The sequence below is a fragment of the Neoarius graeffei genome, chromosome 9 (genome assembly GCF_027579695.1).
Source record: "Neoarius graeffei isolate fNeoGra1 chromosome 9, fNeoGra1.pri, whole genome shotgun sequence".
Classification (NCBI taxonomy): domain Eukaryota; kingdom Metazoa; phylum Chordata; class Actinopteri; order Siluriformes; family Ariidae; genus Neoarius; species Neoarius graeffei.
In genome coordinates, this window is record NC_083577.1 from 5924742 (window position 1) to 5950888 (window position 26147).

At 40.8% G+C, this 26147-nt stretch overlaps 1 protein-coding gene across 3 annotated transcripts in view; it reads right to left on the reverse strand.

The window, feature by feature from the left end:
* pde1a (phosphodiesterase 1A, calmodulin-dependent) overlaps positions 1–26147 on the reverse strand; it is a 352383-nt gene that overhangs the window by 225184 nt on the left and 101052 nt on the right. For 2 of the 3 annotated variants that reach the window (XM_060928983.1, XM_060928979.1), the window contains exon 2: positions 19429–19455. The exons of the other annotated variant lie outside the window; for it this stretch is intronic. Coding sequence is in view for 1 of the 2 variants with exons in the window: in XM_060928979.1 (XP_060784962.1) it covers positions 19429–19455 (27 nt within the window). In the remaining variant the exon portion in view is untranslated. The remainder of the gene's footprint in view (positions 1–19428; positions 19456–26147) is intronic. 3 annotated transcript variants of the gene reach the window in all.

Consider the following 26147-nt stretch of genomic DNA (forward strand, 5'->3'; position numbering starts at 1 on the left):
ACCCACTTCCAGCCAGCACGGTTCAGCGCGGTTGTAGTCGAAATGCAACTCCAACAGCCCCACTCAGCTCGAATCAGCCCAACTCAGCACGGCACGGCTCAGCCCAACTCAGCTGTGTTTGTAGTGGAAAAGCGGCATAAGCTGAGAAGAGTTTAGAGCTGCTCACTCATTGGTTAGGACTTCTTTGCCAGGACAGAAGGCCATGGCAGTACATGTTTATGTAAGAAGTGACAGATTAATTAATTAACCAATCCGATTTTGATTTACAGTGGGAGGGACCAAAAATGTATTGCCCTCGGCCTTCTCGAAGGCCAACGCGAGCTTACCCGCGAGTTAGCGCTGTCAGTGCAGCAGTGAAGTAACCTTCCAGCCAGTGTAGCGTTCATCAGTAGTGTTAGCGAATACTAATAAAGCAGTCAAGCCAGTGCTATCGAGAGCAAGTAGCACAGACTAATGACCAAGAAACTAAGATTTCTGTCTCCAGACTCTTCTTCCATGCTGCACGCTCGCCACAGTATTTTTCACTCAGACTTAACGATTCATTTCCCTGTGTCATTTACTGAGTTACTTTTAAAATCAACATCGACAGCTACATACAGCGGCGTGACCTGGCAGCCTGATGCTAATCCCTTACAAAATCCTTTGCCCTGTTGCTTTTTTGTTGTCTGGCTAAGTTTTGGATGAGCTCAAGTCCCAGCTCTAATAGTAACAGTTCTCCACTGCTTGTAAATATGCATGAAGAATATCTAATTAAGTTTTGGTAACCTTTCAGGTGTTCAACAGGTCTCTCTCTTTCCTGGAGAACAAAGAAATGGTTCTGCGCATGCACAGCAGAAAACTCTCTCATTGGATCTTCAGATTAGATTAGATTAGATTAGATTAGATTAGATTAGATTAGATTAGATTAGATTAGATTAGATTAGATTAGATTAGATTAGATTAGATTAGATTAGATTAGATTAGATTAGATAAAACTTTATTGATCCCTTTGGGAGGGTTCCCTCAGGGAAATTAGCTCCAATGTGTTACGTCATGTTGTCTTGACAACCATGCAATATCGTAAACCATATTCAACACTCATTCTCCATTGGGTAGAGTGATGTAAAAACATGTAGGATAGGCAATATGCTAACAATATTGCATGCTATCAAAGCAAATGAATGAAACCTGCTAGAAGGGAATAGAACACGTTTTTATTCCATCAAAAAAGTGTCCTGTATGTAGAACAATCAGTTATAATAGTAAAGTAAGATTTATAATTATTTTCCTATTATTATTACTACTATATCTTGTGGCGGCACGGTGGTGTAGTGGTTAGCGCTGTCGCCTCACAGCAAGAAGGTCCGGGTTCGAGCCCCGTGGCCGGCGAGGGCCTTTCTGTGTGGAGTTTGCATGTTCTCCCCGTGTCCGCGTGGGTTTCCTCTGGGTGCTCCGGTTTCCCCCACAGTCCAAAGACATGCAGGTTAGGTTAACTGGTGACTCTAAATTGACCGTAGGTGTGAATGGTTGTCTGTGTCTATGTGTCAGCCCTGTGATGACCTGGCGACTTGTCCAGGGTGTACCCCGCCTTTCACCCGTAGTCAGCTGGGATAGGCTCCAGCTTGCCTGCGACCCTGTAGAAGGATAAAGCGGCTAGAGATGATGAGATGAGACTATATCTTGTACCTTGCAGCTCTGTAACATAAGAATTTTACCTTTTATACTTTTTTTTCCAGTGTAAATCGTGTCAACTATGATGTGAGAATAAATCTCAACCTAAATCTAAATCAAATCCAACAACTGGTGTTAACTTTTTGGAAAAGCTAACCCATAATTGGAGATAGTTTATGTCACTACTAGCAAATGAAACCTCTCAGACAGTTTGTACTGCAAAATTAGCAAGAATGTATAGGTAGATATGCGACACATGCACACACATTAACACGCCATCATCCGATTTGGAAAATCATAAAGAAAAACGTTTCAAACCCAAATGTGTATCACCTTTTAGCACATTCTGCACACTGCCTCTTCTCTCTTTGCTTGGATTTCTGACACGACTAAGAATGAATTAAATCCATCACAACTAGCTGCCGTGGCTTGCTAACTGCTCCTTCCATTAGCAATTCATTGGTGCATTAGTAATTTTGGCTTGGATTTCCCATTAACATGTGCCAATTACTGGACTGCCTGAAACAAACAGAAATCCATCGAGGAAGGCACACACAGTTGCCAAGAGACAGCAAATCCTCGGGTATCATCCGAATCCTCGAGTGAAAGAAAGATGGAGGGAGGTGTAATGGGACATAGGCCAAAAAAAAAAAAGCCTACTGAGAATACTGCACTCATCACAATACACACAGCTGCAAAGAGAGAATTAAACACACATGTATACATGTAGACGTTAATTGGGATGTGCCACTCCTCCAGGGCATCACCTGGCTCCACCCCCTCCATGCCTTTCTTATCTGTGCTTCTTTACGAACTCATCAATATCAATTTTTTTCGCAACAATGCCAATAATGAATGGAGTAACCAACTTAATATTAAGCATTCAAGGGCATTGGGGCATCACTGAATAGTGTATTTAACTCTGTGTGTTCTTGCACTTAGACTACTAGTCTCATTTTGTGAAGTTTTATGTTAAACATGTCATGGCAGTGTGCGTTAAATTGCACCTTGAATCAAAAGCAATGTGAAGACCCTAGAACATTGTGTCATGTGTTTCAACAGTGCTCAGTGCTCGCACTACTGAATTCATGGGACACTGCACTCTATTAAGGACATTTTATCAGGTTAATTATAGTATAGGAAGATGCTGTAGTTTTCAGTCTGCTTTGCTTTGCCACCATTAATCCTGAAATACGTCATTCTATTGTGTCATCTATTTATTAGTGTGGCATCGTACGCTAAGCTTACGTCATATAATAGCATGTATTATTGGATATACAGGACAATTTTTCAATGGAATAAAAACGTGTTCTATTCCCTTCTTGCGAGTTTCATTCATTTGGTTTGATAGCATGCAATATTGTCATCACTTATCGTATGTGTATGATGTCACTCTATCCAATGGAGAATGAGCATTGAACATGGTTTACGATACTGCATGGTTGGCAAGACAACATAACGTTATGTCAGAGCTGATGAGAATATTCAGTGAGAAAGTTCTCTGCTGCGCATGTGCACAACCATTTCTTTTTTTCGCTGGGAAAAAAAGAGGCTAATCCAGTGCTAGGATTAGCTATGCTATAATTAAGCACTAAATAAATAAACTGAAAACTGAAACTAAAGACACGCTGAACATGTGAAAGGCTACCAAACCTTCATTAGATATTCTTCACGCATATTTACAAGCAGTGGCGAACTGTTATTATTAGAGCTGGGACTTGAGCTCAGCCAAAACTTAGCCAGACACACCAGAAAAGCAACAGGGCAAAGGATTTTGCAAGGGATTAGCGGCAGGCTGCCAGGTCGCTCTGCTGTGTGTAGCTGTCAATGTTGATTTTAAAAGTAACTCAGTAAATGACACAGGGAAATGAATACTTAAGTCTGAGTGAAAAATACTGTGGTGAGCGTGCAGCGTGGAAAAAGAGTCTGGAGACAGAAATTTTAGTTTCTCGGCCGTTAGTCTGTGCTACTTGCTCTCGATAGCACTGGCTTGACCGCTTTATTAGCATTCGCTAACACCACTGATGAACGCTACACTGGCTGGAAGGTGACTTCACTGCTGCGCTGACAGTGCCGACTCACAGGTAAGCTTGCGTTGGTCTTTGAGAATGCCGAGGGCGATAAATTTTTGGTCCCTCCAATTATAAATCAAAATTGGATTGGTTAATTACAGTGGTGCTTGAAAGTTTGTGAACCCTTTAGAATTTTCTATATTTCTGCATAAATATGACCTAAAACATCATCAGATTTTCACACAAGTCCTAAAAGTAGATAAAGAGAACCCAGTTAAACAAATGAGACAAAAATAGTATACTTGGACATTTATTTATTGAGGAAAATGATCCAATATTACATATCTGTGAGTGGCAAAAGTATGTGACCCTTTGCTTTCAGTATCTGGTGTGACCCCCTTGTGCAGCAATAACTGCAACTAAACGTTTGCGGTAACTGTTGATCAGTCCTGCACACTGGCTTGGAGGAATTTTAGCCCATTCCTCCATACAGAACAGCTTCAACTCTGGGATGTTGGTGGGTTTCCTCACATGAACTGCTCACTTCAGGTCCTTCCACAACATTTTGATTGGATTAAGGTCAGGACTTTGACTTGGCCATTCCAAAACATTAACTTTATTCTTCTTTAACCATTCTCTGGTAGAACGACTTGTGTGCTTAGGGTCGTTGTCTTATGACCCACCTTCTCTTGAGCTTCAGTTCATGGACAGATGTTCTGACATTTTCCTTGAGAATTCGCTGGTATAATTCAGAATTCATTGTTCCATCAATGATGGCAAGCCATCCTGGCCCAGATGCAGCAAAACATGCCCAAACCATGATACTACCACCACCATGTTTCACAGATGGGATAAGGTTCTTATGCTGGAATGCAGTGTTTTCCTTTCTCCAAACATAACACTTCTCATTTAAACCAAAAAGTTCTATTTTGGTCTCATCCATCCACAAAACATTTTTCCAATAGCCTTCTGGCTTGTCCACATGATCTTTAGCAAACTGCAGATGAGCAGCAATGTTCTTTTTGTAGAGCAGTGGCTTTCTCCTTGCAACCCTGCCATGCACACCATTGTTGTTCAGTGTTCTCCTGATGGTGAACTCATGAACATTGGCCAATGTGAAAGAGGCCTTCAGTTGCTTAGAAGTTACCCTGGGGTCCTTTGTGACCACGCCGACCATTACATGCCTTGCTCTTGGAGTGATCTTTGTTGGTTGGCCACTCCTGGGGAGGGTAACAATGGTCTTGAATTTCCTCCATTTGTACACAATCTGTCTGACTGTGGATTGGTGGAGTCCAAACTCTTTTTAGAGATGGTTTTGTAACCTTTTCCAACCTGATGAGCATCAACAACGCTTTTTTTGAGGTCCTCAAAAATCTCCTTTGTTTGTGCCATGATACACTTCCACAAACATGTGTTGTGAAGATCAGACTTTGATAGATCCCTGTTCTTTAAATAAAACAGGGTGCCCACTCACACCTGATTGTCATCCCATTGATTGAAAACACCTGACTCTAATTTCACCTTCAAATTAACTGCTAATCCTTGAGGTTCACATACTTTTGCCACTCACAGATATGTAATATTGGATCATTTTCCTCAATAAATAAATGACCAAGTATAATATTTTTGCCTCATTTGTTTAACTGGGTTCTCTTTATCTACTTTTAGGACTTGTGTGAAAATCTGATGATGTTTTAGGTCATATTTATGCAGAAATATAGACAATTTTAAAGGGTTCACAAACTTTCAAGCACCACTGTAATTAATCTGTCACTTCCTACATAAACATACACTACCATGGCCTTCTGTCTTGGCAATGAAGTCCTAACCAATGAGTGAGCAGCTCTAAACTCTTCTCAGCCTAGAGACAACAAACAATCTCATTGGATAACTCGATTTTAATGTTTTCAGTACAGTAACCCTTTCATTTTTGATGCAAATTTTGATAGAAAATGAGGCCGAATTAGAATTAGAAGAGAATAATTATAATGAAATGATGAAAGAATGAAAGAAATTAAATATAATATTTGAAATGCTGATATGTTTGGGCTTCTCTGAACCCCTAGAAGGCTCAGATGGTTCTCCTCTGTTTACAAGAGAAAAACATACCAACGGACATCGAAAAACTGGAAAAGAGAGTGTATAATAATAATAATAACTCGTCTTTGACTCGTTCAATAACATGCTAGCTGAATGAACTATATCTGATAGACTACTCAAAGCCAGCCAATATTATTTAAATATCACATGAGCACAGTATCAGACTAAAACCAGTATTAATGTCCATCTATCACTATTATGGACTCATTAGAACTTACATCCTTTGTTTGCCGCATGCTCTATGTGAAATTCCTCTTTTTTTTAACCAAGCTTGCCCCTTTTGCTCTTCTTGCTAGGTTTTTCTCCTATACTGTAGTTACACTTAAACCTACTCCATTAAGATCCCATACATGCACCCTGTTTTCTAAGCACTTTCTGTGCGGTAAAGAACCTGACCCAAAGGCATGTTTCATTTTCTAACCACTGTTCTATGAGCTAGTATTGGGTTCATGGTATGTTGAATACTAGTAACTCATTTCTGGAAAATGAATATCCCAGACAGTTATGGCGTGTCGCTGAGAGTTAATGACATTTCTGGGGTACAAAACAGAGCTTTGCACAATGCTGACTCCTGAAGACAATAAAAGGATGGATAAAAGTGCCATATTTTGGGCTCTTAACCAAGGTGCAGTGGAGCATAAACGTCCTTTCAGTTTGCCAGGTCTTTACTCACCTTTTCAAGACCTTTGTCATTTCTTGTTATGGATTTTTTTAATGAATAATTAGTTTCAATCATATTTCCTGTTGTCCCGCCTCATATTAATTCAATTATTTCCATATGTTTCAAAATCAAGGTGTTATTATAGACAAATGCCTGACCATACATGACCGCATAATGATCTGAAATAGGAATTCGGCCAAGATTATTGTCATAATCCTTTCATTTTCTGTGTGTGCGTTACACAAAGGGCATTTTAAATTGCCTTGTGACCTCCCAGTTGTCCTGATTCAAGCCATTAATTACACAGTGATGTTTGGATGTGGGATGATTTTACTTTACAACTGAATAAATCTGATTGGATGACATGCAACTCTGGCACTGGGGAATTGTTGTTGTTGTTGGTGGTGGTGGTGGGGGGGGTTGTTTCCTGTTGGTTCTTCTGTTCAGTACAGTAAAATTCTTTCCATCACATTTACAAGACTATTCCATAAAAATTGCACGCACTTGTGCTATATACAGGTTTGGAAGTCAAACTTTCTGTGATGCAATGCTTTGTCAGTAGAGCAGAAACAATGGAAAGTTAGTCTAGACGTCAGTGCTAAGTGTAACTACAGTTTCATTTTCGTCATGGAGATTGTTCATAGTTGTTTACGAACACTACGGAAAATGTTGATGTTCATAATGAATTTTGTTTTGTTTTCTTTGGCACTATGCCTTTAATTTGTCTTGAACAGTGACTGTGCTCAAGGCTTGGCTTTATTCTTCAAAGAAAAATCAGAAAACGCACAAGTTTTGATGGTCGAATATATTCAAACTAGTGGTGCAATGACATGAAAAAGTCCCAGTCTGGTAGCTGTATAACTCAATATCATTACAATTAGAGCAGAACTGCATATTAGTATAGAACTGGAATTCACCCACTGGCACTACTTTAAAGTTCAATGAATTAACAGTCCTAAACTGCATTGTTAATAGATAACATGGCTATTCAGTGTAACATGGAAAAACACTGTGGTCACACACCTTCCACCCTGCATTCACTGTTCATCACATTATCAGTTCCAATCCTTAACATAATGCCAATTAAGAGACCAGTGGAGACAAAGAGAAATCCAAAGACGATGAGTTTAACAAAAGAAAGTCAGACTTTTTTTTTTTACTTTTTCATTGTCGTCACAAGAAGAGCTTGGTCTATAATTCTTCTCACATGACTGACTGGGTTAAAGAACTAAGCAACAGAGGTCAAGGTTCTGTATAACACACATTTTTACTGGAAGAGCTTATGGGGGCCTCTAGTGGATGCACCAACACTTAGGACCAACCTAGAGGAAATTTCTTATTTCCTAAACTTCTTATTTTTGGTGCTTCCCCCCATTATTATGAAAGACAAGTATGCTTCATTAGTGGAGAAACTAGTGTCTGGAGCCAAGGCCCTGTGCGAGAGGGGGAAAAAAAACAGCCTGGAATGCTGAGCAAGATGAAGGGCTCAAAAGCCAAAAGCAGGCCATTTTTGTGATATTTACTTCCTGTTTGTGTACAAATAAATTACACTATTTCACAAGGCTGGTCTTTGAGGCCGTTATGGTACCTAGTCAGAAGAATATGGCCCATTGCTAAGCCATCATCACATTTTACATCATGATGTTCCAGTATCTAAGCATTTCATTCAAACCCCAAGACTGTAACTTACTACTGTCTAGAATAGTGATAAACCAAAATAGACCCCTGCCGCTAAGGATATCTACAGATCCATCTTTTCTTATTGAAGATGTTCTAGTACATTAGTGTATGTATTAAATTTGTCTACATTATATCAGGCATAGTTTTATGCTCTGGTGTGTTAGGGTGGTGCGATAAAAGTAGAAGAGTTTTCTTTGGCTCAAATCTAGAGCATCTGGAAGAGGCAGAGGTGAGAATGGTGTTCAGACTGATAACCATCATAGATCCATTCCCTAGCTTACTCGCAAATTGAAGAACATGTTCATTGGCCTTACACTTCCACTATTGCACTGTGTATTGTCCTGCACTGTTTGTCACTGATTTGTATTACGTTAACACTGCGTCTGCACTGTAATGTCTCTTACTTTGTAGTGCTGTGTTTTTAATGTTTGCTGCAGCAGAGAGAACAGTGAGAAACTTTGTACTGTACTTTGCTGGTAAAATGACAAAATTTAATTAAATTTAGCTCTTGGGTAAAATCCAAGCACACTCTAGCAAAGAAAGTTCCAGGAAGCCATACTTGCTGAAGGTGAATCTAACCATTGTGAGTCTGAATAACATTAAATAGACTAAAAAGACTCAAGTCTCTGGAAAACCATCCATCCATCCATCCATGCATCCATCCATCCAACTATCCATCTATCAATCTGCCATCCAGCCATCAATCAATGCATCCATCCATCCAACCATCCATCCGTCACTCAGTTATCCATCCATCCAATCATCAATCAATTAATGCATCCATCCATCCATCCATCCATCCATCCATCCATCCGACAAACACTGCTTTGATGTCTGTAGCAAACTGTAAATGAAAACCAATATGTAAAGGTTACAGACCAAGTAGGTTAGCATGTGTAGTACAGTACATTTATCAATGTTTAAAGTATCTGTACACAAGTTTGTTTTGAGATTGTTTGTTTGGTCAAAGTGAATGAAGATATACAATCGCCATCCACTCCTAAATCACTCATCCATCCACCCATCCTTCCAATCAATGAATGCATTAATCCATCCATCCATCCATCCACCCATCCAATCACCTCTCATGTTTGATCAGTTCCTCTGAAATTAGCAACACCAGTGTACACTAGTTTGTAAATGTACATAGACTCCTAGTTTAATGGACAAAAGTTAAACACGGGGTACCACAAGATTCTGTTTACATAAACAGAATATACTGTAACTTTTAATTGCTGATTAAACCCAGATGTACTGTACATATATGTGAAACAAAAAGCTCATCAAGAAATATGTGAATGATATCAAAGATCATAAATGAATGATAATTTTCTGATTTTGTGAAAAAATCCCTTTGTGACAATATTAATTAAAAAGCTATCTTTTTTCACTGTGTAGGCTGCATTTCTAATAGATCTAATAGATTTAATTACTTCTGATAGAAAAATATCCAATAATTTAATGCACATTTACCTCAATTTGCCAATTAACTTGTTACCAAATCCTTGTACACAATGAACTGGCAACTCATTTATTTATGTGAAAATACACCATCTGTAAATTTCCACTGCTAAAAATACTTGTTTGTTTCTGGTAAACCTTCTTTTTAAAGACTCTTCCATGTTCCAGAATATTTTACTTTTATAATACTCTCATGTATTATGTGGGTTTTCACCCAACGCAGCTGGTCATGCTGTTCCCACTCACAACAAAGAGGCAAATCATGAGCGAATTCAACTGTAGCCTCTGCTCAACAACCACTTATCAGCTCATGAGGGAGGCGTCATCACACTTTGACTTCACGAGCACACTAATCTGTGTGTGTTACAATAGCATCAAGCACACTAACCTGCCTGTTACACCTCCTACAAACACATGGTGAACAAACAGAAGCTTGCATAATATGTGCTCTCACCTTGAAATAGTCATGATATGATAGTGAGATATGTATCATATAGGGTATAGCTTTAATATCATCTGGGGTAAAATAGTTAAAACCCAATAAACTAGCAGGAGTATAAATGGGCTAGCAGCACTAAGTCCTGCTTGTGTTTCATTTTTGGAGTTGGTGAGGTTGGTAGTGAGATGAGCATAGTGGTGTTGATAGTGAGGGTGGTGGTAAAGGTGGAGGGGGTTGTGAGAACAAATTTAGGGTGGTTTTGTCAAAGGTGATGTTACATTGCAGGTATTTAGCAGACGCTCTTACCCAGAGTGGCCTAGGGAGCAATTGGCAGTTGGAATCAAACTGGCAACCTTTTGGTCCCAAAGCTTCTTCGCTAACCTTAAGGCCATGGCTTCCCCACCATGTTGAAGGTGATGGGGTGGTGGGATTTTGAGGTACATGAGGATGGTGGTGGTAGCAGTGAGGGTGGTGGGGGATAGAGTGTTTGTCGTGGTGGTGTTGATGATGGTGAGAGTGGTGGTGGTGGTGTTGAATGTGGTGGGGGTTGGTTATGATGGTGGTGAGGGGGTGGTGAGGATAGGCTCCACGGCCAGATTAATACCATATGGGAATAAGGGAAAAAGTGCCCAAGATGTCTGCCCATTGACAATACAACATCCTTCTACACTGTTCAGAAATTAAAGTACATGATGGAGCAATCAGAATTTATTTATGTAATATCTACACACTTCTACCCCCACCCCCACCCCACATGCACACACACACACACACACACACACACCTTTTTTTCTATACATCACTCATCTGCAACAGAGCCTCCATAATCCATCATATTTCAACATACCATGTCTCCTGCAACAGTTAATAATCAGTTACAGTGGTGGATACTGCAATTATGGACAATTTAAAATATGATTACTGCAAGTGCAATTCATTCAGAGGAGGTCCTTTGAATGTGAAGCTGCTTCATAAATAAGATGAAAAAATAGCAGTGCTGTATCTTCTTCAACAATGGCAACCCAGTAATTTAGTTCAGCTGACAAGAGCTATATTAAATAGATAGATAGAAGATAGACAGCTAGAACTGCTACTCTGAAATGTATAAACATTTAGGAGTCAACTAACCTTGTGACCATTGGTCCAGTCCATTAAAAACAAGCATAGTTTCAAGGGTACTAATGTGTTTTGTTTTGTTTTTTATACCTTCATCCGTAATTTTGTGGTTGAGAGTATAGCTGTGCCCCCTCCCCACTTTTAATCCTTGACTTTTAACACTTCTCAACAAGCAGACTGTGGTCTTTATATGGAACTTGCAATGTATTTCAACAGATCAAACCAAGCACTGGAAAAATACTCTTGTTGTTGGCTGTCCATCACTAGCAATGATGACTGCTTCATTAGGATGTGCAGAAATGAAGATGGGCCGTGAGGCCTGCACCAGAGTGACAGAGCCGTCTGCAGCGGCGGCACAAATGGCTCAGCCGAGCCGCCATGGAATGTCTGGCCTTGTGAGCTCTTGCATACTATTCTCCTCTCCTAACAAAGTGCCTTGCACAGTAAGGTACGACAAAAAATGTCGTGCCCCCATCATGTTGTCTCTCTGGACTGCCAGACCAGATGCCAAGTGGTCCACAAAAGTGCCACAAACCTGACGGGTATGGAAGTTGCCCCGCAGTGACAACTGACATGCTGAGTGATGCCATCCATTGGCCATTTGAGTGGCTCTTTCGCATACCATCTGGTGGTGTGCCATTGAACCTGTTGGTTTCATCTGCCACAATGCACCAAAAAGCGCCCTGCTGCCAGCTCCTTATTGGTGATGTACTATTTAACCCATAGCTGGAACCCAGGCAGGTGCTAGCACTCCAGGTCAGTGTGGACCTGGGAGCAATGGTCATTAAGCGGTAACTCCACTTTCCCCAATACTTAAGTCCTCCCGGACCTGAGACTCCCCACCGGTTGCAGTTTAAAGTCATACCAGCGACTAGAAAAATACTCTAGCACAACCAGACAATGGTGGAAAAATATGGTCATTCAATAAGTTCAGCAACTTGAACCATCATGGTTTCTGTAGCAGATCCTCTTGCCTTTATGTATATTATTTACCTGAAGATATTTCATTGAGAAAAGAGTTTTCACAGATTTTCACACAATTTTAAAGCCTACTTTATTTACCCTGTGTGGTTTGATGAATTAATTGATGACGTACCTTGTTAAAAAGATGCTGATGACAAAAACAGACTGTTTAAAGACGAATAGACAGAGAAGTAGTACATGTTTATTCTCTACTTCACAAAAGTTGTGTCTTACCCTATTCAGAGTCATGCTGTTAATCAGAAGTGCTAGAGTGAAGCTTTTTGACCAACAGTGAACAGGTTCTTGAACAGGTTCCATTCAGGATTCTTTGAACCTTGGTGCCAGCTAGCGAGCCAGCCCAAGTTTCCACCAGTTTTGAGCAGAACCGTTGTAGTCAAGGATGTGTCATAAATGGAGAGCGTTGCACAATGTACAATGTCAGAAATAGGGGTACAGTAAGAGTCCATTTCTGTCCCCTGAAATACAGTCTACACTAATGTATCCCCTAGGGCTCATTACTGGACCTCAAGGTAATTATGTTGACCTTTTTAGGGCCAAAAAGTGCATATATATTCCCAAGCAGTATATAAATGGTACAAATAAGTACCTTAGAGAGTACTGACCTACTGACAAGCCATTGTACCCCTAAAGGTACAATAATGCACTTTGTTTTCTGATAATGTAGAACTAAAGTAAACAGCAGTAACAAGATGATGGCGCACACTGATGACCTGCAAGCTTTTGTTCTGTTAATGCAGATATTTATTTTCATTCCAATTTTTCTGAAGATGTTTCCTTGTTCAATTGCATTCTCCATTGCTGCACTCTGCTTCCTCTCCAAACTAATGACACACCCACTGATGTCATCATGGTTCACTCTGGAGAAACCAGCTATATATTGTTTCCAGCTGGGAACCAGCTTTTTAGGTTCCAAACCAATTTATTTTTGGTCAAAATGCTCAGAATGGTTTAAATTTGATGCACAAACCAGAACAGAACCTGTTCCCTGTTGGTGAAAAAGGGATATATGAAGTAAAATATAACCACTTCAAACTGATGCCTATTATCTATATCTACATATAAACTAATCATTAATAGTTAAGCATGAAAAGGTAACTTCTTGCAAGTCATGGTAGTTGCTTATCCGGACCTTTATTGCATTTTTTTTTTTTTCAAAATAAGCAAGCATTTTTACTTGAATTAATCAACCTGATGACAATATGTTGTTTGACAGTGTGAAGTAAATATCCTGCTGAAAGAGTTGTGAAGGAACAAAATTAACTGCTATCAATAACTTACATCTCAACACCCCCCCCCCCCCCAAAAAAAAAAAAAAAAACTGTTCTATATATTGAGAAACATCTACAGTGGTGCTTGAAAGTTTGTGAACCCTTTAGAATTTTCTATATTTCTGCATAAATATGACCTAAAACATCATCAGATTTTCACACAAGTCCTAAAAGTAGATAAAGAGAACCCAGTTAAACAAATGAGACAAAAATAGTATACTTGGTCATTTATTTATTGAGGAAAATGATCCAATATTACATATCTGTGAGTGGCAAAAGTATGTGAACATTTGCTTTCAGTATCTGGTGTGACCCCCTTGTGCAGCAATAACTGCAACTAAACATTTCCGGTAACTGTTGATCAGTCCTGCACACCGGCTTGGAGGAATTTTAGCCCGTTCCTCCGTACAGAACAGCTTCAACTCTGGGATGTTGGTGGGTTTCCTCACATGAACTGCTCGCTTCAGGTCCTTCCACAACATTTCCATTGGATTAAGGTCAGGACTTTGACTTGGCCATTCCAAAACATTAACTTTATTCTTCTTTAACCATTCTCTGGTAGAACGACTTGTGTGCTTAGGGTTGTTGTCTTGCTGCATGACCCACCTTCTCTTGAGTCCTGACATTTTCCTTTAGAATTTGCTGGTATAATTCAGAATTCATTGTTTCATCAATGATGGCAAGCCGTCCTGGCCCAGATGCAGCAAAACATGCCCAAACCATGATACTACCACCACCATGTTTCACAGATGGGATAAGGTTCTTATGCTGGAATGCAGTGTTTTCCTTTCCCCAAACATAATGCTTCTCATTTAAACCAAAAAGTTATATTTTGGTCTCATCTGTCCACAAAACATTCTTCCGATAGCCTTCTGGCTTGTCCACATGCTCTTTAGCAAACTGCAGACAAGCAGCAATGTTCTTTTTGGAGAACAGTGTCTTTCTCCTTGCAACCCTGCCATGCACACCATTGTTGTTCAGTGTTTTCCTGATGGTGGACTCATGAACATTAACATTAGCCAATGTGAGAGAGGCCTTCAGTTGCTCAGAAGTTACCCTGGGGTCCTTTGTGACCTCACCAACTATTACACGCCTTGCTCTTGGAGTGATCTTTGTTATTCGACCACTCCTGGGGAGGGTAACAATGGTCTTGAATTTCCTCCATTTGTACGCAATCTATCTGACTGTGGATTGGTGGAGTCCAAACTCTTTAGAGATGGTTTTGTAACCTTTTCCAGCCTGATGAGCATCAACAACGCTTTTTCTGAGGTCCTCAGAAATCTCCTTTGTTTGTGCCATGATACACTTCCACAAACATGTGCTGTGAAGATCAGGCTTTGATAGATCCCTGTTCTTTAAATAAAACAGGGCGCCCACTCACACCTGATTGTCATCCCATTGATTGAAAACACCTGACTCTAATTTCACCTTCAAATTAACTGCTAATCCTAGAGGTTCACATACTTTTGCCACTCACAGATATGTAATATTGGATCATTTTCCTCAATAAATAAATGACCAAGTATAATATTTTTGTCTCATTTGTTTAACTGGGTTCTTTTTATCTACTTTTAGAACTTGTGTGAAAATCTGATGATGTTTTAGGTCATATTTATGCAGAAATATAGAAAATTCTAAAGGGTTCACAAACTTTCAAGCACCACTGTACAAGTTTCAAACATTTCACCTCAGGAGATTTCAGAAATGATTATGAGTTTATGTGGAGCGCTGTCAGTCAAACACTATTGACAGAAACATCAGCATCAATCAAGATAATGAGGTCTGAGGAAAGCAATATTACTGTTAAAGGAACACTTCAGCTTGAAGTACTTTAGACCCTGGTCACTTTACAGCTCATGATGGGCTTAATTTGTGAATACTTGGCGATGAAAAATTGGTCGCATCACCACCAAACGTGCGATGCACGATGAATGATCTCAGAGTTTTGCAAGCTGTTTTTTGGTGTGTCTCCACCTCATGAGTGGCCAAAAACATCATGAAAACGTCAATGAATACACTGAAAATTGGTGGCGATGTTTTCATCAGTAAACTAAGTGGCAAATACTTGCAGATGGGTTTGGGAATACTTCCCGAAGCTTGGGGAAGCATCGCCACCAAAAGGCCTCATTTTCATCACTAACCCATCGCAAAGTATCGTGAGCTGTAGTGTGACCGTAGCCTTAACTTTGTTTAATTGAAATATTTGTTGTGCGTTGAATGATTCATGTGCTAATCGGTTGATTGGTGATATATTTTTGTTATTCCTATGAGAAGTTAGCAGTTTTATACGAGACATTGTTATTGCTAGTGCATTCACGATAGTCATTAGTACGAGAAACGACTTCTTAAACCTCATGGATAACAGTCAGGTTACGCTGTCAGCTCCGCACCATAAATAGGCAAGAGTTTCTTTTCTGACTCACCATTTTCCAGTGACATTCAATGTCATAGTAATCCAATGTAGAAGCAGTTGAGACGTTGGTGCAAATGTTGGATTCAAAGATCTAGATCTGTATAGCAATGCAGCTATATGACTGAGTTACGAAAACTCAGCTTGATTAGTTAGCGAGCTACAAGATAACAAGTGAAAGTCGTTGATAGTGGTATTAGGTGGTATTAGCATTAAAGTTGAAGCTTTGGAAGCTGATGCATTTGAGGAAGGGGGAGAGCTGGACAGACTAAAAAGAATAAAGCGCCGCTGCATCGCTCTTTTGAGGTAGAGATGAAGCAAGAGATAAATCCCACTAACACCAACAGTAAGGAGTTGTAGTCATAATGAAGGTTGTGGGTGATGTAGGAAACTGTTAACCAAAGTGTAACTCAACCAACATGTCAATGTAAAACTAAAAATAGCAACTTGGAATCTTACTACTATAAGATTAAATAAATCTTGGATGCCAATGAAGATCATAAGATTATAAAAATTCATAAGCATAAGTTCAGGGTGGATTGTTCCTTTATGTTTAAGGAGAACTGGAGGATGAAAGTGGAAGTGGATAACCTTAATAGTTCTTGGAGGTTGAGTCCTTCCTGTACTCAGAATTACAGGCACAATGACGTGGCATTATTGGTCAATTTCCCCAACATGGCACCGATTAGCTCATCTGACCATAAGGCCATGGCGTGGCGTCTGTTGTCCGTCCATCGTCCACAATTCAGTTAAATTGTATCTTCTCCATCAGTTCTCCACGGATTTCCATTCCTATTGTTTTGTTTGAAAGAACTCATCACTCTGCACAAAACTCGGTTGTTGTTTTGTCAAATTTTTTGCTAACGAGTTACTAATTAATTACCAAATTAACGAATTTTCCAGGTCTCTCACTAGAATTGTATCTCTTCTCTCATTTTTCATCCGATTTCAGTTCTGATCGATGTTTTGGGTAGATGTTCCCTTGAGGAACAAAACTTGGTCATGTCATCTCATTATCTCTAGCTGCTTTATCCTGCTCGACAGGGTCGCAGGCAAGCTGGAGCCTATCCCAGCTGACTACAGGCGAGAGGTGGGGTACACCCTGGACAAGTCGCCAGGTCATCAGAGGGCTGACACATAGACAACCATTCACACTCAATTTAGAGTCACCAGTTAACCTAACCTGCATGTCTTTGGACTGTGGGGGAAACTGGAGCACCCGGAGGAAACCCACGCAGACACGGGGAGAACATGCAAACTCCGCACAGAAAGGCCCTCGCCGGCCACGGGGCTCGAACCCGGACCTTCTTGCTGTGAGGAGACAGCGCTAACCACTACACCACAGTGCCACCACTTGGTCATTGTATTGTCAAATATTTGTTAACACACTGTGAATTAGGTAAACTTAACGAGTTTTGGGACTCCTCATTACCTCGCCCGCGACGGAGTAAATGAGGCGAGGTATTATAATCAGTGCAGTTTGTTTGCTTGTGTGTCTGTCTGTTAACAATCTAGCGTCTAGATGGTTGCACCAATTGACTTCAAATTTTCAGGGTAGATGGGTAATGGTCCATAGATTACCTGATTAAATTTTGGGGGCAATCAGGTCAAGGTCACCAGAAAGGTCATCCTTTCGGTCAAAATAACATTTTCCATTTTAACTCAAAAACGGTTGCAAATAGACAGATGTTTACTATTATGAGCATATAGGAACTCCCATATGGGCTTTCATTTGGTACCATGATATTTGACCTTGAGTGACCTTGAAAGGTCAAACTCAAGGTCATGAATTTTCAAGGGTTGTAACTTGAAAACTGTTCATGATAGCCAGAGATTTACTATTATCAACTTCTAGGAAGTCCCATATGGGCTTGCAGTTGCCACCATGACCTTTGACCTTGAATGACTTTGAAAGGTCAAACTCAAGGTCATGGATTTTCATAGGACTATAACCTGACAGCTGATGATTAAGAAATATTACCATTATCAACATATAGGTATAAAATAAGTGCTGCCGGGCGAGGTTTGTTTTGCCTGGCAACGCTTGTTAGAATTGTATCTCTTCTTGCAGTTCTCACCCGATTTCAGTTCTGATCAATGTTTTGGGTAGAGCTTCCCTTGGAGAACAAAACTTGGTCATTTGTTCATTGATTTTCTTGTTGTAAACAATTTGTTTACAACTTTGTTTATTTTCAGTTAAATCGTGTCTCCTCCCTCAGTTCTCAATGAATTTCAGTTCTGAGTGTTTTATATGAAAGAATGCAACCTTCTGCACAAAACCTGCTCATTGTATTGTCAATTTTTTGCTTACACATTAGTCATTAGGTCAACTTTTTCTTCTGACTAGAATTGTATCTCTTCTGTCATTTATCATGCAAATTCAGTTCTGATTGGTGTTTTAGGTCGATCTGCCCTCGGGGAACAAAAATTAGTCCTTTGTTGATTTTCCTGCTGTAAGCAGTTTGTCGTGCACTGCAAAAAAATGATGTCTTAGCAAGTGAAAATATCTTGAAAATAGGTGAAATGATCTAGCATTTCCTATTAGAAGAATACAATACACCAATTCTGAGATTATTAAACCTAGTTCTCGATTGCAACCAACTTATTCTAAGATGTCTTATCAAGTAAAAATATCTGTCCATGCAGCAAGATCATTTCACTTGTATGAAGTAATTTTCTCCTCAAATTCAGGTTTCAATTTTTTGCAGTGGGTGACACAGTGGTGTAGTGGTTAGCGCTGTCGCCTCACAGCAAGAAGGTCCAGGTTCGAGCCCCATGGCCGGTCTGTGCGGAGTTTGCATGTTCTCCCCGTGTCCGCGTGGGTTTCCTCCGGGTGCTCCGGTTTCCCCCACAGTCCAAAGACATGCAGGTTAGGTTAACTGGTGACTCTAAATTGAGCGTAGGTGTGAATGTGAGTGTGAATGGTTGTCTGTGTCTATGTGTCAGCCCTGTGATGACCTGGCGACTTGTCCAGGGTGTACCCCGCCTTTCGCCCGTAGTCAGCTGGGATAGGCTCCAGCTTGCCTGCGACCCTGTAGAACAGGATAAAGCGGCTAGAGATAATGAGATGAGATGAATTTTTTGCAGTGTGGATTCAGTTCTGTTTGATGTTTTGGTCGTCATGGTGGTTTTGATAGCAGGCCAGATGAGCTACTACATCCTTGACGTTCTGGTTGTTGTTGGTAAATATGGTTTCTTGTTTTTTTTTTCAAAGTGTTGCATGAATCAGTGTTATTATAAAACACCCAAATGTGATTGTTTACATTTCTGCATTTGTTTTTGTCGAATCTAGTATTCGAATGGGGATAAACAGACATCCATAGTACTGTAGAGTCTCCCAAATGTCATATCTGTTAATGTTTTTTTTTCAACTGCTTCATAATGAGAGCAGATACAAGTAAATATGAACTATTATAAAGACAATATTGTAATAACATTAAATGATTAGCAAAGCTCATGCCTATAATAGTGCCAAATATAAAAGACTTGCAAAGTGTGTAAAATAAACAGTCATCAGTATCAGGATTTCTCTCCATATGACAAGCTGTTATCTTGTATGAAATATCCACTGAGGCATTTTGTTATTCATTTGCCAAACAAGTTACTGTAGCGCAAATCCCAAAGGAAGAGGATGACATCAGTCTTACCTCTGAGAGGTCGTTTTGTACTTCTGCCTGCAAAACAAAAATAAAAACGATTGGATTAGACGTGAATGGAAGCAGGAATTGAGAACTAAAGTTGGCTCAATGCACGAGATAGAAAAGCCAGGAGTAGTATAGCTCATTTGTGTGCTCATGTCCCAGTTCCCTTTGCTAAGAGTGTGTGTTAAGCATCATGTTAGGAGTCCTCAGTCCATTACATAAGAGTGTGTGTGTTGTCAGTTCTTTCTCTGTACAGAGGGCCAGAGTTCAGAGCCAACCGACGTGTGTAAGATGCCTCATCACGTGTGAATCTCAGAAGTTCACAGTTTCACACGACATGCCATGCACCAAGCTGCTCTGTTTTAATCAATATGACTTAAATGTTTTTTTGTTGTTGTTGTTGTTTTTAAGATCACTGTATAACTATAAATACACTTGTTGGTTCTCCAACGACAATATGAATTTAATTATTTAAAAAAATTAAACTGTATAAAGGGTGGCACGGTGGTGTAGTGGTTAGCACTGTTGCCTCACAGCAAGAAGGTCCGGGTTCGAGCCCCGTGGCCGGCGAGGGCCTTTCTGTGCGGAGTTTGCATGTTCTCCCCGTGTCCGCGTGGGTTTCCTCCGGGTGCTCCGGTTTCCCCCACAGTCCAAAGACATGCAGGTTAGGTTAACTGGTGACTCTAAATTGAGCGTAGGTGTGAATGTGAGTGTGAATGGTTGTCTGTGTCTATGTGTCAGCCCTGTGATGACCTGGCGACTTGTCCAGGGTGTACCCCGCCTTTCGCCCGTAGTCAGCTGGGATAGGCTCCAGCTTGCCTGCGACCCTGTAGAACAGGATAAAGCGGCTACAGATAATGACATGAGATGAGAAAAATGAAAAACATCAGTACAATAAAGACAAGTTTTTGTTTTCCTTCATTGGATTCTGCTCTCCCTCCAAAATATTTTAGTCTGTTCCAGCAGCTATACAGCTGAGCAGGTGAAAAACCCTGCAGAATCCTGATTACCTGGTCAGATGTGTTAGAAACTGCAATTGAATAAAAACATGGACTTCAGGAACTGATTGAGAACCTTTAGTTTAAACTGTAGGTGTTTGGTTGTTTAGATGTTTCTAGAATGTTGTTCTTCCTCACACCTGGATTTTTACTTTTTTAATGGACGTTATTAAGTCAGGGCTCTTGGTTCCTATCTATGTGGAGTTTCACATGTTCTGCTCTCATCTGTGATAGATAGATAGATAGATAGATAGATAGATAGATAGATAGATAGATAGATAGATAGATAGATAGATAGATAGATAGACTTTATTTCAACAGGGTGGCCCATTCAGCACAGCTGGTATCCATAGGGGCCCTGCAAAACTGTACTTGAAATTTACAATTTCAAGAATATGTTACAATAATCTTTAATAATCTCATTAATATAATTAATCTTAAAAAATGTAATTAAAACTATCATTAATGGTCTTAAGCAGGCTTGTAGTACTTGAGTCCAGGACTCGTGCCCTAATGTTAAGGACTCGTGACTTTCACTTGGACTTGAACACTGATGACTTGGATTCAGACTTGGACTCGTGCATTAACTTCATTCGGACTTGTAAATTGGGGACAAGGACTTGGATTTTTTTTCTTTATTTTTTGTAACATTCCATAATAGAGCGCTGTCGCCTCACAGCAAGAAGGTCCGGGTTCAAGCCCCGTGGTCGACGAGGGCCTTTCTGTGCGGAGTTTGCATGTTCTCCCCGTGTCGGCGTGGGTTTCCTCTGGGTGCTCCGGTTTCCCCCACAGTCCAAAGACATGCAGGTTAGGTTAACTGGTGACTCTAAATTGAGCGTAGGTGTGAATGTGAGTGTGAATGGTTGTCTGTGTCTATTGCCGCTTTTCCACTACCAACGCGGCTGAGTTGGGCTGAGCCGTGCCGTGCTGAGTTGGGCTGAGTCGAGCTGAGCGGGGCTGTTGGAGTTGCATTTCGACTACAACCGCGCTGGCTGGAAGTGGGTGGACACATTGGGTGGAGTTAGTGAAAGTGGGTGGACGTCAGGTGATGTCATTAGGCGGCGCAAACAGTGACATCAGTGAGCTTTTAAGCGGTAGTCTCACAACCCGGATAGTAAACAATAAACATGGAGGACATGGAGTCGTTAGTGTTGCTGGTCTTGGTGCTGTGGCTTGTTGTCGCCAATAACGCCAACAGATACTGGCAAGAGCGTATAGATGAGGCGAGGCGCATAAGGCTTCATTCATTCATTCATTCATTCATTATCTCTAGCCGCTTTATCCTTCTACAGGGTCGCAGGCAAGCTGGAGCCTATCCCAGCTGACTACGGGCGAAAGGCGGGGTACACCCTGGACAAGTCGCCAGGTCATCACAGGGCTGACACATAGACACAGACAACCAGTCACACTCACATTCACACCTACGCTCAATTTAGAGTCACCAGTTAACCTAACCTGCATGTCTTTGGACTGTGGGGGAAACCGGAGCACCCGGGGGAAACCGGAGCACCCGGAGGAAACCCACGCGGACACGGGGAGAACATGCAAACTCCACACAGAAGGGCCCTCGCCAGCCCCGGGGCTCGAACCCAGGACCTTCTTGCTGTGAGGTGACAGCGCTAACCACTACACCACCGTGCCGCCCATAAGGCTTCATAATTCTCATAATTCTCCTTCTTCCGGGTTTACGGTGTTTACAGATCCCAGCGTGCTCGCGGGGCGTGTGTGGGCGTGTGAGGACACTCCTCCTCACCAATCAGTGCACAGGGGAGTGTCTCCTCACGCCCCTAGCCTCACTCGGCTCGGTTTGGCTCGCTTCAGCCCCACTCCAAAACCGTGCGAGTTTTGGGGGCTGAGCAGGGCTGAAGCGAGCTGAGTCGTGCTGTTCTTAGATAGTCGAAACACGAGCCGTGTCGGGCTGAAGTGAGCTGAAGTGAGCTGAAAAGGGTAGTGGAAAAGGGCCATATGTGTCAGCCCTGTGATGACTTGGCGACTTGTCCAGGGTGTACCCCGCCTTTCACCCGTAGTCAGCTGGGATAGGCTCCAGCTTGCCTGCAACCCTGTAGAACAGGATAAAGCGGTTACAGATAATGAGATGAGATGAGAACATGCCATAATAACTTGGCATAAGATATTTATTTCTACATTAAGTTTTATACTAATTTTGTGCAAGAGAATGCACAGTCACCTGTTCATATGTCACGTTCAGGAACAAACTAACATTAATGGCGCTAAAATGCCTGGAGAGAACGCCGCTAGGATTGTCCGCTTTGCTTATACAGACCTCATGCAGTGGGAAAAAATGCACTGCTACGTGTTCCATATGTAGAAGAACTATCGAGGAGACGACGGGGACAACCTCGAACTTCAATCGTCACTTGGTGAGACTCCACCCAGAGAAGGAAGTGACACGCTATGTTCATTGTTCTGTTGATAGTGGGCGGGGCTTGCTTGCTGAGCAATGAACTAGCTAGTGTTAACCCTGTCTCATGTTATTTGCCCTGTTGATAGTGGGCGGGGCTTGCTGAGCAATGAAGAAGCTTTTTATCTGTAGCCTATTAACTAACATGGGGCAGTGGAGCAGGAACGTTAGTCCAACACAGTAGCAGAGATGCATTCACATAAAGGCAGCAAGAGACACCGTCAAATGGTGCCGTTGGAGTCTTGTTCTCGGACTTGACTCGGATCAATAGTGGACTCGACTCGGACTTGACTCGAAATTTTCTTTAATGACTTGGACTTGAACACTGGGGACTTGAGACTGGACTCGGGGTTTAGTGACTTGACTACAACACTGCTCTTAAGGGAAAAACATGCAATGAAAATTACAAAAAAGATATATGAAACAAACAAAAATATCATAATAATTATATAATATAAATAAGACAATGAAAAATATGACCTAATGAGTCTTTTAAACTGATTTAGAGACATAGTTGATTTAATATTTGCTGGCAGTGAATTAAAAAGTATTGAACCTGAATATCTAAAAGTTCGTTTACCAAGCATAAGCTTAGATTTTGGTAAATGCAGGCCAGATTTACATCGAGTGTTATAACTATGAATACTTGAGTTCTGAGTGAAATAATTGCTCAAATATTTAGGAAATAAATTATGAAGGCATTTAAATACGAGCAAACACTTGTGAATTGTTTTGTTTGTCTCTAAATCAACCCAGTTTAAAACTTCTATAGCATCTTTAGAGGAGTCTCGTCTGGTGATAATGTGAGCAGCTCGATGTGTGGGTTTCATCTGGGTTCTCTGGCTTCTTTCATCTTCGCAAAACCATTCCAGTTGGTGGATCCATCCATTGTCCATAACCGCTTATCCTTTTCAGGGTCACAGGCAAGCTGGATCCTATCTCAGCTGACTATGGGTGAAAGGCGGGGTACACCCTGGACAAGTCACCAGGTCATCACAGGGCTGACACATAGAGACAAACAACCATTCACACTCACATTCACACCTACGGTCAATTTAGAGCCACCAATTAGCCTAACCTGCATGTCTTTGGACTGTGGGGGAAACCGGAGCACCCGGAGGAAACCCACGCGGCCACGGGGAGAACACGCAAACTCCACACAGAAAGGCCCTCGTCGGCCACTGGGCTCAAACCCAGAACCTTCTTGCTGTGAAGTGACAGCGCTAACCACTACACCACCGTGCCTCCAATTGGTGGGTTGTTTTTTCTCAGCTGCCCCAAATTGTGAATGATTGTAGGCATGGGTGCATTGGAGTGCACAGTGCCCTGTGATGGATTGACATCCCACATGACATTCATTGTTCCTGGGATAAGAATGCTAGTGTTTGTTGGAGAATTTGGTATTTACCTGTGAACACTGGTATTTAATTGAGACTGAGGTGTTTGAGGGTGAACATTGGTATACATTAGTATATTTCCATGGAGAATGCAATGGAAAATTAGAATTTGACAGAGGATACTAATGAAGCTTGGTGGATGTTGTTTAATGTCGTTTTGGTGTCTGATGCAGAAAATTGGTTGATGGAAGATGCTAGTGTTTGTTGGTGTTTTATGAAGTGTGTTGGAATTTGTTGGTGATTGATGGAGAACATTTGATGCTTAATGAAGAATGTTAGTGTTTGAGTTCTTTAGAAAAATGTTTGTGGTGTTTGGTGTTTTGAACACGGTTTAAACAGTGCTCATGTTTGATGGAAAACATTAATGGAAGTTGATGTTTGCTAGAGAAGGTTAGCTTTTGTTGATGTTATACAGAGAAAGTTGGTGTTTCTTGGTTATTGTTGTACAACATTGGTGTTAAACAGGGAATGTTGGTGTTTGTTGGTGTTATGTGGAGAAATGTTAGGCCTTTTTGGTGTTTAATGGAGAATGTCAGAGAGAAAATTGGTGGCTTTTGTGATGATTGCTGTCAAACATGTTGGTGTTTTGTGAAGAAGGTTCATGTCTGGTGTTTTATACAGAATATTGGTGTTAGTGTTTAATGGAAACTATTGATGTTGCATCAGTTGGTCACTGATAGAGATGGTTGGCTTTTTTAGTGTTTTATGGAGAGTTGGTTTTTGATGTAGGATGCTGTGTTAGTGTTTAATTGATGATGCTTGTTGATGTTTAATGGAGAATGTTGGTGTTTCAGTTTGCTGGAGGACGTTGATGTTTATTGGAGAATATAAGGTGTAAGTTAGCATTTGACAGAAAGGGATGTTTTCTGTTGGTGTTTGATGGAGGATGTTGGTGTTGCTTGGTGATTAAGGAGATTGTTACCTCTCCCGCGATGGAGTAAGCAGGGCGAGGTATTGTAATCAGTATGGTTTGTTTGTTTGTGTGTCTGTCTGTTAGCAGTCTAGCGTCTAGACGGTTGCACCAATTGACTTCAAATTTGCAGGGTAGGTGGGCAATGGTCCGTAGATTACCTGATTCAATTTTGGGGGTAATCAGGTCAAGGTGAAGGTCAAGGTCACTGGAAAGGTCAACCTTTTGGTGAAAATAACATATTTTCCATTATAACTCAAAAACAGTTGCCGATAGATAGATGTTTACTATTATGAGCATATAGGAACTCCCATATAGCCTTTCATTTGGTACCATAATCTTTGACCTTGAATGACTTTGAAACGTCAAACTCAAGGTCATGGATTTTCATAGGACTATAACCTGACAGCTGATGACTGAGAAATATTACGATTATCAACATATAGGTATAAAATAAGTGCTGCTGGGCGAGGTTTGTTTTGCCTGGCAACACTTGTTGGTATTTGTGTTTGATGTATGTTGATGTTTGATGGAAAATACTAATGTGAATTGGCATTTAATTGAGAAGTCTTTTATTGGTGTTTGATGGACATTAATGTTTGTTGATGCTTAATGGAGCATGTTGGTACAGTAATTGCATTTGATGGAGAAGGTTGATGTTTATTGGAGAATACTGGTGTAAGTAGGCATTTGACTGAGAGGTTTATTTTTGCTGGTGTTTGATGGTGGGCATTGGTGTTTGTTGATGTTCAGTGGAGAATGCTAGTACTGTATGTGTGTTTGATGGAAAATATTGATGTAAGCCAGTTTTTAATAGACAAGGTTGTTTTGTGTTGGTGTTTGATGGTGGACATTGGTGTTTGTTGATGTTCAATTAAGAATTTTGGTATTTGTGTTTGATGGAGTATAGTATGTTGATGTTTGTTAGAGAATATTGATGCAAGTTAGTGTTTGATAGAGAAGGTTGTTTTTTGTTGATGTTTGATGAAGGATGTTGG